At 35.8% G+C, this 18,264-nt stretch overlaps 1 protein-coding gene across 2 annotated transcripts in view; it reads right to left on the reverse strand.

Annotated features, from left to right (window-relative positions):
- The window catches only part of Aasdh (Aminoadipate-semialdehyde dehydrogenase), a 239,502-nt gene that overhangs the window by 66,399 nt on the left and 154,839 nt on the right, over positions 1-18,264 (reverse strand). For both annotated transcript variants that reach the window (XM_090395050.1, XM_090395051.1), the window contains exons 10-11: positions 15,200-15,861; positions 1,926-2,074 (exon numbers count right to left, since the gene is read on the reverse strand). In XM_090395050.1, coding sequence (XP_090251176.1) covers positions 1,926-2,074; positions 15,200-15,861 — 811 coding nt within the window. The remainder of the gene's footprint in view (positions 1-1,925; positions 2,075-15,199; positions 15,862-18,264) is intronic.

The following is an 18,264-nucleotide window of genomic DNA, read 5'->3' on the forward strand; positions in this document are numbered from 1 at the left end:
ATGTCAACTATTTTTGATATAAGCCTCTAATAAGAATTCAGTAAAACCACCAAATTCACCAAATCAGTGAAATCTTTTAAAACGTTATAACTGGAGACAAACTGCTAGTCTCCAATAAAACAGGTATCTTTTAAAATATAGCATAATAATATGTAGATAAAAGCAGTTTCTGAAAAACACTAAGTTTAATGGTACAGGTGTACCACCAATTTTTGGGCACCCTTGGTTCCAAAGCCTTATTGGATTAATCATTTTGCCAAACCAACAGAGGGCATGTAATAATAAGTCATTAGTACACTTCTGACCAACTAATTATACCTCTCCTATGTCTCTAAAGCACCATGGACCACTATAAAGTTCAATATTAAATGTAAATTAAGTGATTAAAAATACATTAGCATAAATAATATAAGTTTATTAGTATCAGTGAAACAGAATTATTAATTAAAAGTTATTAAATGTGAATTAAATGATTTAATGAAATACACACATTAGTACAGGTAGAAACTATACAGATTTATCAGCAGAGTTATAGTATAAATGAAAAGAGGTTTTACTTTTACAAAGAATGTTACAATAGTATTGTTCCCCAAATTGTACTGTATTGTTCAAAATTTTTACTGGGATTGTAGAGCTAATTACAAAGGTCTGGAAGTTGAGGGTTGCCTCGTTACCATGTTTCATAACTAACTGATTCATCACAGATCTCTGATATGGCAGAGAGGGATCATCTTGAAGCGAAGTTGTTTATTCTACTTTGATTGTTCCCTCTGTAATTTTTTATACATCAGATGAAAATTCAGAATGAGAAGAATTTTGCAATCAGCCAGGTCCACAGATGTGCTGTGTGCTTGGAGATCAAGACCAAAAAAACTTTTCAAACCATCTAACATAATGTCAATGGTAATTTTTATTTACACAGTATACTATAAATAAATTTTAACATCTTTCAAGGGCCTAGGGCATTTAGTTTTTTTCTATTAACAGCAGCAGCTTACATCTGTCTGAGTCTGCTGCTTTTGAGCATCATAGTACAGTAACTCTATCCTTAGATTGTCTGAATCCTGTGGGCTCTTCTTTTTCCCCTGTTGTTAATGTCCATCTCAATGTGTATCGCCAGCATAATTCAGTTTCAGCAGCATTATATGCTTGCTCGACAAGTTTAGCAAATTCATCCATATACTCTGAGCTCTTTGTGGTTTGTAGACCATTTTTCACTACACACTTTATGGACAGAAATTCTATGATACTTCTTAAGCCTTTGAAGCCATCCTTCACTAACTTTACTTGTGACAATCCCACCCTCACCCCCAACATTGTCAAAACCCATTCTGTCATAACTTGAGCATGCTCAATATTCTTATAATTTTTCCTAGTTTCCTTGAAACTCATTTGCTTTTTTTTGAATCATTGTATGCAGAGAACTTTAGTATTTCCTCTCTTTGCTTCTTAATATCATAAACTTCTGAAGAACCAATATCATGCTTACAACAACAGTTTCTACACTGAAATACCATGGTCAAATTGTTTCAACCCGTGTACTTTCTGTTATATCAATAAGGACAAGATATGTCCATGCTTGACACCACGATCACTCTGAATTAGCCCTTGCTTAGAAGCCCTAGCCAGGATTAAATGTAAGCAAAATAAGCTAAGGATCACTCAACATCCAGAGACCATCATCAAGTGCAGATGTAAATAATTAAGGAAGCATGTGCCACACACACATAACGACATCTGTGGCAGTCCAGTGAACTAGTTGGGTGGTCACAGAATTCAGTGTACTCTTGTAATTTTACACAGACTAAAGGAGGTACTAGATCATGCATTGCAGAAAATCAGTGGTATACCTGTAGATATCAATTTAACTTTGTTTAGTTACACTTATCAGGGTATGTTTTCAAAATAATCTTAGAACCACTTACCAACCAAAATATACTGTCCACATGTTGATATGGTTCCTGATGACTCGATACGATCACTAAGGCATATTTTCCAGAATGACATACCTGTAGCAAGATTAATTGCAGCAAAGTGTCCAGAATGAGATCCAATAAACACAACAGCATCTCCTCTACATGTAAAAAAAATCAATTGGTTATATATTTTTTATATATTAATTAATTATTTCCATTAGAAAGATAATATGCATACATTTTTCCTTTCTAATCTGGCTATTTAAAATGTTTTTAATTATCATAAAATCGTTTTTAAACTCAAGTAATCAAATTCAGTAATAAATTCTAACATGCCAAATTTTTAATGATATTTGTATTGTTATCCAATATCTACTTTTCTAATTTTGCATGCTTAATAAACTATGACAATTAGCAGATTTTAATTACGATGGCCTGTATGGAAATTCTGCCACTTTCTAATCAGTACATAGTTCTCAGGGCATGGAACATGAGATCTTTTTCTGGGCTACTTCCTCTTCAGAGACAGAAGTAGCCTTTGAAGATACATATAATTAAAATCTGTAGTTCAAAAACATATGGATGAAAAAACAGGAATAGTTATAGAGATAGACTAATAATATTTATATATGCTATCTGTAGATGAGAGACATATATAGATATAAAATTCAGATTCTAGCAGTCACCTGTATTACATATACAGTGATACCTTGGCAAACGAAGATAATTCGTTCCGGAATCACATTCGTTAGCTGAAATCTTCGTTAGCCAAAACGTGATTTCCTGTAGGTTTCTATAGAAAATCGTTTAATTCGTTCTAGATGCTGCCTACTATTTAAAGATAAGTTTTATAAAATAGTAAAAAGCATGCTATAAAAGGGCAAAAACTCACCAAAGGCTGAGATGAACAGCTACCCAATTAGATGAAGGAGAATGGAAAGTAGAATGAAAACCTGACGATCTTTACACTATTATATACACTTTATTAAACTGAAAATATGTACACAATGGTTTTACTATTCTTCTTCCAAATTTTCAAAGTTTATTCAAGGTAAGTCTCCTCTTCTTCAGTAGCTGGCCTCTGTCTCTTTGCTAAAGGAGAAGTCAAAAATCTGTCCAAAGTTGATTGAACTTCTCTTGTTTTCAGAATGTTTTTAAAGTGATTCTTTGTGCCCTGGTTGTCTTCAACCAAGGCACAAAGTCTGTTTATTTCAGCTTTGTTGGGATGCCACTTTGTAGCCAAAGACTGAAACTCTTCCCAGTAGTGCAGCATTTTTTTAATGTCACCTGTTGGCATTCTTCCCTTTTTATTGCTGTCCTCCTCCTCTGATGAGCGCTTGTTATCTTCCTTGTCTCTTTCCTGATTCAGTTGCTTTATCAACTCTTCAAGATCTTATGTTGTCAGATCTTTTGAGTGTTCTTCAACTAATTCTTCTACATCTTCTTCATTTACCTCCAAATGTAATGCTTTGCCCAAGGAGATGACTATCTTATCTACAATATTAGCATTTTCAGCATCTTGAACACTGGAAACAGCACTTCTAATCTTGCAGCAGTCTGGCCATAACTTTTTCCAGGCAGCATTAAGTGTCCTAACTGACACTTCGTCCCATGCCATGGCAATGACTTGAATAGCATAAAGGATATTATAATGATCCTTCCAGAATTCCCTCAGAGTCAGACTGGTAAATAAAGTTGCATCAAAACATCTTTGGAACATGTGTTTTGTATACAATTTCTTAAAGTTTGATATGACCTGTTGGTCCATGGGTTGCAAAATAGATGTGTTTGCAGGAAGAAATTTTATCTTGATGAAGTTAAATTCTGCCTCCAAATCTTCTTCCAAGTCAGGTGGATGCCCTGGAGTATTGTCCAGAAGAAGCACAGCCTTTTCAGGCAAGTTTTCTTCTCTCAGGTACTTTTACACCGTGGGCCCAAACACCTCCACGATCCACTCTGTGAATATGCTTCTTGTTACCCATGCCTTGGTGTTTGACTTCCAATAAACACTAAACATAGGCTTGCAAACATTCTCCTTCTTGAAAATTCTCGGTGTCTCAGAATGGTAGACCAACATTGGTTTAATTTTGAGATCACCATTTGCATTAGCACAAAATAAAAGAGTTATTTTATCTTTCATAGGTTTGTACCCTGGCATACACTTCTCTTCTTCTGTGATGAAAGTTCTTTTGGGCATTTGCTTCCAGAACAACCGAGTTTCATCAAAATTAAACATTTGTTCTGGTTTATATCCATGAATGATGGTCCACTCCTGAAATTCTCTAACAAACTTCTCAGCCTCCTCTTTATTTGCACTGGCTCCTTCTCCATGTCTAATTACATTATATCCCTGACCTTCTCTTGAACTTCTCAAACCATCCTCTGCTTCCTTTGAATTCTTCCTCTACCTCTGCTGTACTGTGTTCTGCCACATTTTTCTTCAAATATTCATATATCATTCTGGCTTTGCTGCAGATTATCTCTTGAGTCATAGTGTCACCAGCCATTTGACGCTCATTTATCCAGATCATCAGAAGCTTTTCCATTTCTTCATTCACAGAACTTCTTTGGGATTGAGAGGCCAAGGTCTTCACACCAGCTGCAACTGAAGCTGTCCTAATCTCCTCCTTCTTCTTCAAAATTGTAGCTATTGATGATGATGCTATGCCATGCTTGACTGATAAATCCACAATTCTGACTCTTCTTTCATATGCTGAAATTATTTCTTTCTTTTGCTCAATTGTGAGCAACTTTCTGCTTCCCTTGGGTTTGTCGCTTACTTTTTTTGGACCCATTGTCAAGAAAATTTTTTTCACTTTTAAAATTTTTTTCTGAAAAATATAAAAGAAATATGACATATAGCATATTATTTATTTAATTAGATAAGAATAGAATTTACTAATTGTAAATTAATCCCTCATAGTAGACTTTAGCCAAGTAAAGAATAAATGCTATCACACTTACCTCTCGCATTCACAGCCACACGGAGCGTGCACCGCACTGACACTGGTATGAGGCGTCTCACTTCTCGCTGTCTTGAACGCAAACAACCCAGTCGGGTTGGTGGGTCTCCTCTATGTGATGTGGTCAGCTCATTTCTTTGTCTCACACACACACATACAGATGGAAAAGATAAGCTCCTAGAATGGGCCGACCGCTCATGTTTGCTGCTTTATGTTAGCGCATGCATATCCACTAAAACATTCATTAGCCGAATCCATATTCATTAAGCCGAGTCCAAAAAACAGTGAAAAAAATCTTCATTAGCCGAAAAATTTGTTAGCAGTCACTCGTTAGCCGAGGGTATCACTGTACAATAAATTCTTAGATTGCATTTCTTTACAGTTAAATGACACTTAAATTCATCCCTGCTAAATGATTTTCATTATAGTAAGTCTTCCATACAGAATATGAACATTTTTTAAAAATGAAATTTTTGGACTATGTTAGTTATTTAAAACCATAACTATGTTAGTTATTTCCATGTTTTCTTTCTGTGTTTGGATGATATGCATTTCTAAAACCAGCAAGTGATGTCTTCTTCAATAATATTAATAAACGCATAGATTTGTAGATATAGGTATTCCTTGTTATATGCAATCTCACTTTACGCATTTCTGCTATAATGCAATTTTAAAAAGTTTATTTAAAAAATCGCAACTGGTAGCAATTTTGCAGTCATCCTGTGTGTGATCACGTGACTTTGTGCATGCACGGCTTTGACAAGGCACCATCGTGCTGCATGTGAGTCTCACAGAAGGTGTAGAACTAGTAAGCTCCATTGTTGGAGTCTTCTGCAATGTAAACATTATGGAAAAAAGAGGTAATTGTGATCAAAATACTTCCAAGACTAAAAGACAGAGAAAAGCTATAACACAGGAGGAAAAATTAGAAGTTATAAAGAGTATGAATGTAATGAGCGCACAGTCGACATAGTCAGAGCTACAGGAATTTCAGAATCAACTTTAAGAACAATAAGAAATCAAGCAGAGAAAATAAAAGAATATTGTAAAAGTGCGACGAGAATGTCGACAACTAAGATAACACAGATAAGGGCACCAATTATGGAGAAATTAGAAAGGATGTTCGCCCAATGGATTGAACATGAAAATCAACATGCTGTTCCATTATCCATCTTGATTATCTAGGCTAAATGCACCTGAGATGTGTTTCCGGTACACTGAGGCATGAAAAGCTGCTGCTGCTGAGGCAGTAAAGACAGCAAAGCAGAGGGCTTGGGAATCCTTTGGAGAAAGATAAGACTCATCCTATGGAAACAAGGTATTCTGGCAGACCATCCACCACCTTTGAGGAAGGAAATCGTGCACAGCAAGGGCAATTAAGGCCTCTGATGGTGCACTTTTAACAACCAAGAAGGATATCCTTCACAGATGGAGGGAATACGTTAAGAGCCTTCTTAACCCAGGTGGCCCGGCAGCAATGGACAGATATAGTATGGAAAGAGGAGTTGAGTGAAAAGGAGACAGATGCTGCTTGGGCACTGTTCAAAAGCTATTTAACAGCCATAGTAATGTCTAAGAATATCCCAAAGGTGAAATGGCTAAATAAGGTAAGAGATGAATGAATAAATAATAAATGAAGAGATTAAGCATGCAATCAACAAAGGCTTTATGGAGGCAGCACAAGATGAAATATGACAGAAATTAGCCATTGATGCCAAGAAAAATCCTTGGGAGTTCTTTCAAAGAAGAAAGACCGACTATGGAAGAAGGATCTTAGTCGAAATGGCAGACTGGTAACAGCTGCAGAGGATATAATTGAGATATTTAATGAGCAATTTATAGGTTATTTAATACTTGTGAATGAGACATGAGGAGCTTCAGTGTAGAGAGAGAGAGTATGCAGGAGGAGGAGGGACTGATAATGAGTGAGCAGAAAATAAGAGGAATTAAGTAAACCTGGTTGGCCAAGTGGTTAGTGTCTTCACTCTCTAAGCAATGGGCTGCAGGCTTGAATCCTGCTGTGGATATGGATGTTTGTGATTGTCTCTAAGTGGTAAATGAATTTCCCTGTCCAGTGTGAGACCACTTCCCTGCTTACTGAAGGGGCTTGAAGTGGTTTGAAAAAAAAAATTCTGTTTAGTCTCTAGAATACGGTTTCCGGACTATATAAAAAATAAATAAAAATACAAAAAAAACCAAAATCCTTAGCCCACCTATGGTATGAAGTACGATAGGTTTACAAATCAACTTTTTGTAGGTGGGAACCACAAAATAACATGATGTTAATAAGGCAGTAGGACTTGACAACACATCACTATGTGTTGAAGGAATGCTCCAGGGAATTTATTCCACCACTGGAATACCCGCTTAACAAGAATCTTGCAGCAGATCAAGTCCCAAAGGACTGGAAAGAGTAAAATTGGCCCACTTAACAAAGGGGGGGGGGGGAAGAGGAGAGAGGCTATAAAACTGAAGATGCAAATTATAGGTCAATCTGTGTGTCTGGGGTGGTGGGGAGCTGTTGTATGAGGGTGTGCTGAAAAGTTGTGATAATCACCATGAAGGAACAGAGGTAGAACTATGTAACTTACATATTATTCTACATATTCCCCACAAAGTATTATACACTTGTTACAATGCTACTGCATCATTTGCAATCCTCTGAGAAAAAAAGTCTTTCCCTTGTTGCACAAACCAGTCCTCAGCTGCAGATATGACTTCATCTGTGATAAATTGTGTTCTTTCAAGTGTTTCTTTAAATTTAGGAATAGTAAATAGTCAAATGGGGCCAAGTCTGGAAAATAGGGTGGGAGAGGAACATTGAAAGCACAAGTTGTATATTGTCTGTTGGGTTTCATGAGCAGTGTGAGCAGATGCATTGTCCTGCAAAAGTAACACGCTTCTTCTTCTCAGTTTCCTGTGGCATTTTATCTTCAGTAACTCCTTCAATTCCTTCAGAGCTGTTGAATAAACTACTGATGTAACACGAATGTCCCAATCAATGACACAATTCTTCTTTTACAGAACAAATTTCCTCCAGATATCACGGTGCTCTTTGCGCATGTATTATATTCTGGTTATTTTGTATGGCAAAACGCTTTCTACCTACAAAAAGAAGGGCACAGCCATGGGCTCGCCATCATCTCCCCCCACCCCGATTGCTAACTTTTATATGGAACATTTTGAACAACTTGCTTTAGGTTCCTCCCCCTTTAAAACCAAAGTCTGCCCTGGCTTAGATACGTTGATGATGTTTTCGCGATCTGGTCTCATGGCCGCCAGACACATTCCTTAGCCACCTAAACAAGCAACACAAACGTATACAGTTCACAATTGAGACTGAAAAACATGACACACTGCCGTTTCTAGATACACTTGTCACACATCTTCCTTCGAGCAATCTTTCCTTCACTGTTTACCAGAAACCAACACATACTGGCCAATATACAAAATGACACCCAACCACAAAAACTAGGTGTCATCAATACCTTAAAAAACAGGGCTCTGAAGATCTGCTCCAGTGAACAGGCACTGAAAAACGAATTTAAAGTGATTAAAGTGATCAGCAATACTTTTCAAAAAAATGGATACAGCCAAAACACTATTAACAAAATTCTCTACAAGACCTCAATAAAAAGCAAAGACAAACCAGACTATGGTAAAACTATAACCATTCCCTACATTAAAGGGACATCAGACAAAATAAACAGAGTACTACAAAAATAGAACCTCAAAGCCATCTTTAAACCTCCTGCAAAAATCTTACTCAACTCATCCAAAGACCCACTCCCTCCGCCACCCTAGAGTATACCGTATTTACTGCACCAGCAACATAACCGTACTTAGGAGAAATAGGATGCACAATTCTGATCAGACACATCAAATATAATAATTATGGTGAATCTGGCCTTTCTGACCATGCCCTAAACACCTTACATAGAATTGACTAGAAAAGCACTAGTTGTCTACATCACACCAAAACATGGTATGAACGCAAATTTAAGGAAGCTTGTGAGATCGTTATCAACCAATCCAATCTAAAATGGTCTAAAAATCTCATACAAATGGAAGGCATATATTCGTCCCATGAATCCTTCCTCTCTGAATAACTATAAACAGGACTGTAGAAAATCCAGGATCCTAAATCTAAAATAACAACTTTAATACTAAAAAATAGGACATCACTGATAAAGAAAAAAATCTATAAGAAAGAATGTTTATTCATGTTGCAATGTATAAATATTTTTTTTAAAATCAAAAATAACAATTGTAATAATAGAAATAGCACATCACTGTTACTCAAAGGAAAACCATCTGTAAGCAAGCATGTTTATTCATGTAATCATAAATTAAATCTAGCTTGATGTAATTTTTATTATTTTTTTTTTTCACTAGAGGTCATGCCAGTGAGTAGCATATGATGAAATCATTGTTTCTCCAGCTTACGGTTTGAAATGTAATGCAGCTTGTCTTGTATATTTATGTATGTTCCATGATGATCTTGACATGAAGTATTCTATCTATCAAACTGTGTAGTTTTCATGCCTTGATCTACCCTCATAACTAACATTCATCATTTTTGTTATCCACCTCTATACCCTCTCCAAGGTTAATTAATTTCCTTCAAATAATTTGGATGTGGTCTGATCAGAGTTTTATATAATGGAATCACAATTCTTTTATTTCTGCTGGTCAATGTTCTTCTCAGTATTGGAGCAGTCCTGTGTTCATTATGTATGAAAAGTGATTAGGTTCATCACTTTTCAAAACTTCAAATTTCAATCAACCATTACCACAAGATCTCTTACCTTCTGCACTTATTCTAGAATAGTTCCACCAAAAGAGTATGCAACTTTCCATCGATGGATCCCCAAATCTCAAGACCTTACAATTTGTTGCATTAAACTGATATTCCCATTCATATGCCCACCTAGCTAGCTTATTCAAATCATCCTCTTGAAGGGCCACAATATCAGCACTATCATAACACTTTCCCCTTTCCATCTCCTGATAAGGTCATTGATGTAAAGGTTAAAGAGTAGAAGCTGTGGTATTGAGCCCCCCCCCCGCCACTACTTGTGACCTCTGGTATCTATCCAATCTAATTCATTAACCTGATATCTAAACCCATATGATGTACCTTAATTATCAGCTTATAAAATCTTGTCTTTATGAAATCCAAAAGAAATGGCAGTAAATGTCAATTATGATTCATCACCATCAAATTCCTAATATGTACCCTCAGGAGTATAGAGATTAATTATCATAGTACTACATACTGTGATATAGTCTGTATTGCTATTGCTCAATATAATGTTCCATTTGCACCATATAAGTAGACTTGTACTGGAAAGCGTTTCGAAGAGCTTTCCTCTTGGCACCTTGTCATATGTTATTTCTAGATCAACAAAAAATAAATACAAATCCTTGTTATATTCCCAGGATTTCTTAACTATTTGTCTTAAGGTGAAAATCTGATCCTGTCAACCTCTATTTGGTTTGAATTCAGTTTGTTCTTCACCAAGCTTCTTTTCCACAATTGTTCTTAGCCATTTCTCAAGTATAGCTATGTGGCCAGTAGGAGGAGAAATGACTGTGGAAGAATGATATTGTGGGATCAAAATGGGAATAGAGTGACTGATGCAGAGGACATAGTGCAATTGTTCAATGAACACTTTATTGGAATATTTCATCCAGGAGGAGTCAGTTTTAATACTAGAGGGATAGGGCAGGTTCGAGGTTAAAAGGTACAGGAGGAGAGGGCGTTTCAAATACTGAATACTCTGGATGTCAGTAAAGCTTTGGGACTGGATGGTATTTCACCACGAGTTTTGAGAGAATGTGCTAGGGAACCTGGCTTTTCAGTGAAAGTCTGGCTGTGGGAAAGGTGCCCATGGAATGGAAGGAAGGTAAGACAGTGCCATTGCATAAGGGCAGTAGCAGACTGGAAGTGTCTAATTATAGGCCAGTGTGTGTGTCATCGGTAGTTGTTAAGATCTTGGAGAAAGTAGTGGGGGGAACTGTATATAACATTGGGCAGATGAGGGTAATGTTATCTGTGAGAGTCAACATGGATTTGTGAAGGGGTGCTCTTGTTTTAGCAATATGCTAGTCTTTTATAATAAAGTTACAAGAGCATTAAATGAGGGAAAGGCATATACTGCCATTTTCTTGGATTTAGTGAAGGCATTTCACAGGGTGCCACATGATAAGCTGATATTTAAGTTGCAGCACATAGATTTGGATGTCAGGTTGGTCAACTGGATTCAGGATTGGCTGTCCGATAGGTATCAGAGTTGTGTATGGTGGGGCAGTTTCAAGGAGGCAGAGGGTTACAAGTGGGGTCCCACAGGGCTCAGTACTAGGACCTATATTGTTTAACCTTTATATCAGTGACATTGTCAGTGGATTTCAAGGGGATATTCAGTTGTTTACGGATGATGCGAAGCTGGGAAGGATTATTAGTAAGTGTGCGGATGTGGTAGCCCTGCAAGAGGATTTGAATAAGCTAGATAGATGGGCAAATGAATGGGGAGTGTCAGTTTAATGCAGCAAAATGTAAGGTCTCGAGGTTTGGGAAACATCGATGAGACGCTGCATACTCTATGGGAGAAGTTATACTGGAGGAAGTAGGGGAGACAAGAAATCTGGGGTTGATGATTGATAGAAACCTGAAATTTAGGGGACATATTGCAAAGGTGGTGAAGGTAACACAGAGGATTGCTGCAATAACGAGGAGGAGGACACTGACCTGCAGAGATAAAAGAATTATCATTCCTTTGTATAAGATCCTGATCAGACCACACTTAGACTATTGTTCTCAGATTTGGTCCCCAGGATTTGAAGGGGATAAATTAACTGTGGAAAGGGTACAAAGGCAGATAACAAAGATGGTTTCAGGACTGTACAATGTTAGTTATTAGGATCGGCTGAGGGAATGTGGACTGCAGAGTTTGGTGGATAGAAGAAGGAGAGCTGATTATGATTGAGACTTTTAAACTGTTGAAAGGTGGTTAGGGTTGACACTGGGAAGTTCTTTCGCTTGGTTGAACAGCGGGAAGGAGTGATGACAAGAGGCCATCCCTGAAAGTTACGAAAGGAAACTGTGAGCAAGAGGGTGAGGAGTCGTTTTCTTTGAATGGAGGTGGTTGAAACATGGAATGCATTGCCTGATGGAGTGGTGAGAGTGAGAACGATCAATGAGTTTATGATAGACTTTGTGTTTCTTGGGGGGCGGGGGACCTCCCTCGATGAGTCTTGATAGACTTTATGTTTCTTAGAAAGGACCTCCCACGATGAAGCTTTTGACTCCATGGAGGCCTGGATAATAATAATAATAATAGCTGCATAAATCTTACCAGGAACACTCAGGGAGGGAAATAACTCTGTAATTCTCACATTCAGTTTTATTTCCCTTTTTATAGATCAGTACTATGAGAGCTCTGCTTCAATCATCCAGAATTCGACCCTCTGACAGGTCTTCTGAATTATGCAATGCAGCCACTGTAAAACTTTTATACCTCCATATTTGAGCATTTCTGGTCAAATTTCATCTACTCCAGATGCTTTTCCACAATTCAGATTTTTGATAGCTTTTCTACATCAAGTATGGATATGTATTCCCGATCGCATTCGTGTTGAGAGTTATCTCCACTTCATGTCACCTTTATCATCTCCGATTCCTTTTACAGTACTTTTTACTTGATTTCTAAGCTTTTTCAATAGCCTCTAGAATATTTTGTCACCTTCCAGATATTTATTTTTTATGTTCTTACTGAGGTCTTCCCATGACTTTTGTTTAGCTAGTTTTACACAGTGTTTAGCTTTCTTACATTTGTCTCTGTATTCTCTAAAAGTACAAGCTGACTTATTTGCCAGGAACTTTTTTGAAATGCTTTCTTCTTTTCCTTTTCTGCCTCTTTAACTTCCTGTGTCCACCATGGAGTTCTGATTTTTCTATTCTTGCACACATCCTCACCACATGCCTCCTGGCTGAATCAACCAATGTTTTCTTCAGGATTTGTCACTGAATCTCCATGGTTTGGTTCCTGTTGTGAAACTCTTTCATTTTTTTCATGAATAATGTTTGTGTATTTGAGTCTACAGTTCACCTCTGGAAGCTGCTCAACTTTGATTCATTTTAAACTTTATTAAACACTTTTCTGTTCAATATGAAATTCAATTTTATCCTGTTCAAAACTAAATAGTGATCACTTCATATTTCAAATCTTCTGTATACTCTTGTGTCCTGAAGCAGTGAGAATCCATAGCAACTTTAATAATTATGATTCCTGAACTTAAATTCCCTATCAACCTAATGAAGTATTATTAATTATTTATAATTAATAATACTTCATTCATAATTAACAAGACCTACCATATAAGCAGGATTTATTTAAATTTATTTTGTTAGTCTCTTGCTTATAAAAGGTTATTCATGAATTCCTTTTTAGTTTTGTTAGTTAATATTATTTATGTAATTTTTAAATATATTATAGACATGAAAAGCCTCTATATTACAGTGTCATTTATTTTATTTGCTTTATTCTTTTAATAATAATATTAGAAACTGTAATGTATGTAATTTTAATATATCCAGAAGATTCTTTGTGATATCATTTGACTGGTTGTTGTGAGAAAACATGCAAATTTCTCCTAGTGCGTGTTGGAGCATGAATTATTATATACGAAGAGAAAAACAAGTTTGAATTGAGCTAAACCAGTGAGAACCAGTTACTGGCGGGAAAAAAGGAAGGAGTGGATATGAAAACGAAAGTAAAGACAGAATCGAGTAGGGGAGTATAGAGAACAGCTGGAGACTGGAGGGGAATTTTGACGTGCCAAAAACGGAATTAAAAGGCCCGGGATTCACTTGGTATTTTAATTTTCCTTTTCCTGAGTTGGATTTATACCAAAACTTCCTAACGCCTAGCAGTGGAATAGTGCAGGAAATAGGATAATATGTATAAGAAAAAGAAGAAATAGGTAGATAATTTAAACCAAGTGCATAAAGGTTATATTCTCCCGAGTCTATAAATCAGTCACGGAAGTGGAAAATTCTTTTAAGTTTGTGTTACTACAAAATAAAAGTCAGCAAGGACTTTAAAATTATTGTTTAATCTCCTTATGATGTGATGAAGCTATATCCTGGTAAAATTACCTTTACTATACTTAGTGAGAAGTTACGAAAATTAATTCCGCCGAAAGTAAATTATTCCTAGTTTCTGTATTCAGCGAGTCAAGATTTAATGTGTGATGTGCTAAGACTTTTCCCTCTTCAAGTGATAAATGCTATATTATTGAATTAAGTGTTCATTGACTGAACGAGAATACTGTGAAGCCTATTCGATGTAAGTTAGGAATCTCGAACTTACATGAACTAAAATTGATTGACTGAGCTTAGAGAATTACAAATGAATGTCTGATGGTTCATGAGTTGTATTTTTTGTGAATAATTTGAACTGATTTGATATTTAAAACGTTTTGAAATGTAACCTTGATCAGAGTAAAGTTATGATAGAAGTTCTTTATAACAAGAAGGATAAGATCTGTTAAATATAATCTTTAATTATAAAGTTTAAGCTCAGCTGAGTAGTATACTAGAATCTTAACGAGAGCTTTGTATTCGTTTAATTGTAATGTCCCTGTTGGAATACTGTGTTATAATGTAATTTATGTGACACTGCATTAAATAATTTTGTTAGAATTGAATCTTGTATTTGCCTGATTATTTCATTGCACCGCTCATTAAAATAATTCAAATCTCAGCAGGAACCCTACGTAGTAAAAATAGAGAACCTCAGCGTAAAATCAGTTTTATAATAACCTAATACAGTTGAAGGTTGATTTATCAAAATCGCTCATGCAATTCAGAACATGGAGTAGCGCAGTATAATATAAATTTTCTTTATGTTCGGATGATATATCAGCCTACGACTAGTTAAATACTAACGAGAGAGAACTATAAGACGATAAAACATGATTGAAAAGAAGTTATGATCTAACAAACTCAAATACTCAAATCTCTGCCTCTGTTAACGTTTTCTAACAGCTGTCCATTCCATCTAGAATTATCTTCCTACTGAATCAAATATACTTGCCTTTATTCACATTAAATTTTAAGCCCATGCTTTCCTGTCTGTGTTCCAATATTTTAAGGTCATCAGAACAAGTGACTACTCCGTCCAACTTAACATCATCAGCAAAGACAGAAACATTGTAACCCAGAAAAGTAAATCTGTTTCATGATCATATATAACACAAAATCAACATTAATCTAAATGAAGTAAAACTGAAATCCAAGTACTTTATTAGTCTTACCTTGCATAATGCACAAGAAATGGAGATGCATCAACACATTTATTGAGATAATATTTCCATGTCTGCATAAGCGAAAGAGAAAGATATTTAATATTAGTTTCTGTAGCATGTAACAAATCCTTATTCCACGAACATTCACTACATTTACAGTGTACATATATTCCACGTCGGCTGGATGCTTTGTAACAGGATGATATACATATTGTAGAATGAAATGAAGTTTTAAGATCTGGAGATGCTATTTCAGTTATATCACCATCATCTGCTTTTCTCTTTCGTTTTTTAAAACATTTTTTTCTTTCTAATTCTGGACCAGGAAGTATTTTTTCTTTTGTTTTCTGCAAAGATATAGTTAAACTAGTTGCACCACTCAAAGTGCTTGTGTCTTCATCTTCTTGTTTATCAAAGTTAGTATGTTTTTGACTTAGATCTAAGAGAAAACCTTTGGCTTGAATGATATGTTTTTGCTCTTCTACACATGTCCATAAATAATTAACCACATTAGCAAATGTTGTATTTAATAATCTGTCAAGTAGAGTTAAACAGGAAATTCCAAGTTCCCATTCGATTTCCTTACACATTTGCACTGCTGAAATCGAATCTCCACCATGAAATATAAAATTAGCACTGTCTGAAACTTGACCATTAACACCTGTAAACTTCTAAAATTGAATGGAAAGGAAAAAAAAATTACTGAGTGTATTTTTAATGCTTCATTTAGGACATAAAACATAAAAATTATATATTACATATTTCTAAATATACCTATCAATAAATTTATATACACATATAAAAAGATTTTTTTTCACAATCAATAATTTTCATATTATATAACACTAATATCAGATTTTAAAATAACATGGAAATGACAAAGTAAACTTTGTGTTCACTAGTAAGTTATAAAAGAATTGGACTTTTATTGGTTGTTAACAAATAAAAAACATACAAAAGAACACGTATATCACTAAAAGAGATGAGTGACTTCTGAATTAAAAGTGATGAGGGGAAACCAGTATACTGTCATTCACAATCAAAGAATGAGGAGTTAGTGAAGTGTGGCATGTGTTTTCTGTTTTCTAGCATATTTTTGACGTGATTAGCTGAAAAATTGAAGTCAGGTATGTTAAGCAATCTAATCACTGATTTCCAGACATCAATTAGGATAAGTTCTTGTTTTTTTGTTGAGAGAACTATGTGAATGAGTGAAGGTGGTATATTTTTTAATCTGACAAACAAGAAAGTTTTCTTCAAGATATAGCATAGAGCAAAGGTTCCCCAACTTTCTCAGTTGAGAGAGCCTTTAGTAGCGCAGTAATTTTTTCACAGTGCTCCTGGGTCAAAAGAAATGCTTCATAGTTCTGTTTATTAAGTTGTTAGGTCCAAACCACTTAATAAGTATTTGTATCCTAACAAATCAGCAGCTGTTTGCAACAAAAGCTGTGGCATCCTGGCATGCATAGTTTGGGAAACACTGGCATAGAGGCTTTCTCCCATTCAATACATGATGTGTGTGTGTGTGTGTGTGTGTGTGTGTGTGTGTGTGTGTGTGTGTGTGTGTGTGTGTGTGTGTGTGTGTGTGTGTGTGTGTGTTGGAAGACTGGTAAGTCAGCTATGATTTTTCTTCTCTAAGTCATGTTTGTAAGTTGTCCCATCATCATCAATTTCCTGATATGTACCCCCCCACACACCCAAGGGGGTTTTCAGGCTACTATGAGGTTTTCAGGCCACATGATTAAGTTTGTTTAAATTATTATTAATCTTGTATTATCAATAATTTTTCTCCAAATCAATCTGTTACTTGTGAGCGCTCCAATATTGTCATATCTAACATTACGTGCTTATAAGGCAGTTCTGAGTGAATCAATCCACCTAGACCTCGGTCTTCCTCTGAGTCTTTTTCCTGCCATCTTGGCATCAAACACCTGTTTTTGTCCATTCTATTTAAGTAGCCATACCACCTTAAATTAGCTCTGCTGACACATTCTTGAATGCTAATAATGTCAAGTTCCTTTCTAATATCTTCATTTTTAATATGATTCTGCCATTGATGCCATCGGTTCGCTACCCTAATTTTTCTCAGAACCCTCATATCTGTGGTCTCTAGTCTTTGCTCAAGTGCTTTATTTCTGACCCAACTCTCAGATCCATAACTTAAAACTGGTTTAAACACTGTTTTGTATACTGCTAGTTTGGTCTTTTTGGCTAATTTTTGTCTCTTATTTCATATAAATTTATTCAGCTGGTTACCCACCATACCAGCTTTGCTTATCGTGTTGTCTATTTCCAGATTTAACCTGCCATCTTCATTAAAAATTGTGCCTAATTAGCCAAAATATTTTACTTATTCTATAGGATCTCCATTCAGAATGCAGCTGAAATTTAAAAAATTTTTAAATTTTAGCTGCATTCTGAATGGAGAACAAGTAAAATATTTCAGCATATTTCAGCTATTTAGGCACAGTTTTTAGTGAAGATGGCAGGTTAAATCTGGAAATAGACAACAGAATAAGCAAACTGGTATAGTGGGTAGCCAGATAAATTTATATGGAATAAGAGACAAAAATTAGCCAAAAGACCAAACTAGCAGTATATAAAACAGTATTTAAACCATAATAAATTTAGTTTAATCCTTTATCCAAGTGTGAGTAAACAAAGTTTGCGCTTGAAAGTCTTCAGGACTGGGGTAAGGTGGTGCAACACCGGGAAACTCGTTGCAAAGGTGGAGCAAGCTAACATCACTCCTATCTCAGTATCTCCCATAATGCAAAACACATCTCCTTGCGGATATGTATAATATTATGCATTAAGCATTCTAATACTGAGATAGGAGACATGTTAGTTTGCTCCACCTTTGCAACGAGTTGCCCGGTGTTGTACAACCTTACCCCAGTCCTGAAGATACTTTTAGGCGCAAACTTTGTTTGCTCACACTTGGATAAAGGATTAAATTAAATTTATTATAGTCTAACCAAGTGAAAAATAAACTTTCAACAGTATTTAAACCAGTTATGGATCTGAGAGTGCCAAATATTTTACAGCTGTTATTCAATTTAGTTAGTAAATCC

The sequence above is a fragment of the Typopeltis vanoorti genome, chromosome 6 (genome assembly GCF_054136105.1).
Source record: "Typopeltis vanoorti isolate ZY-2024b chromosome 6, IOZ_Tvanoo_1.0, whole genome shotgun sequence".
Lineage (NCBI taxonomy): Eukaryota > Metazoa > Arthropoda > Arachnida > Uropygi > Thelyphonidae > Typopeltis > Typopeltis vanoorti.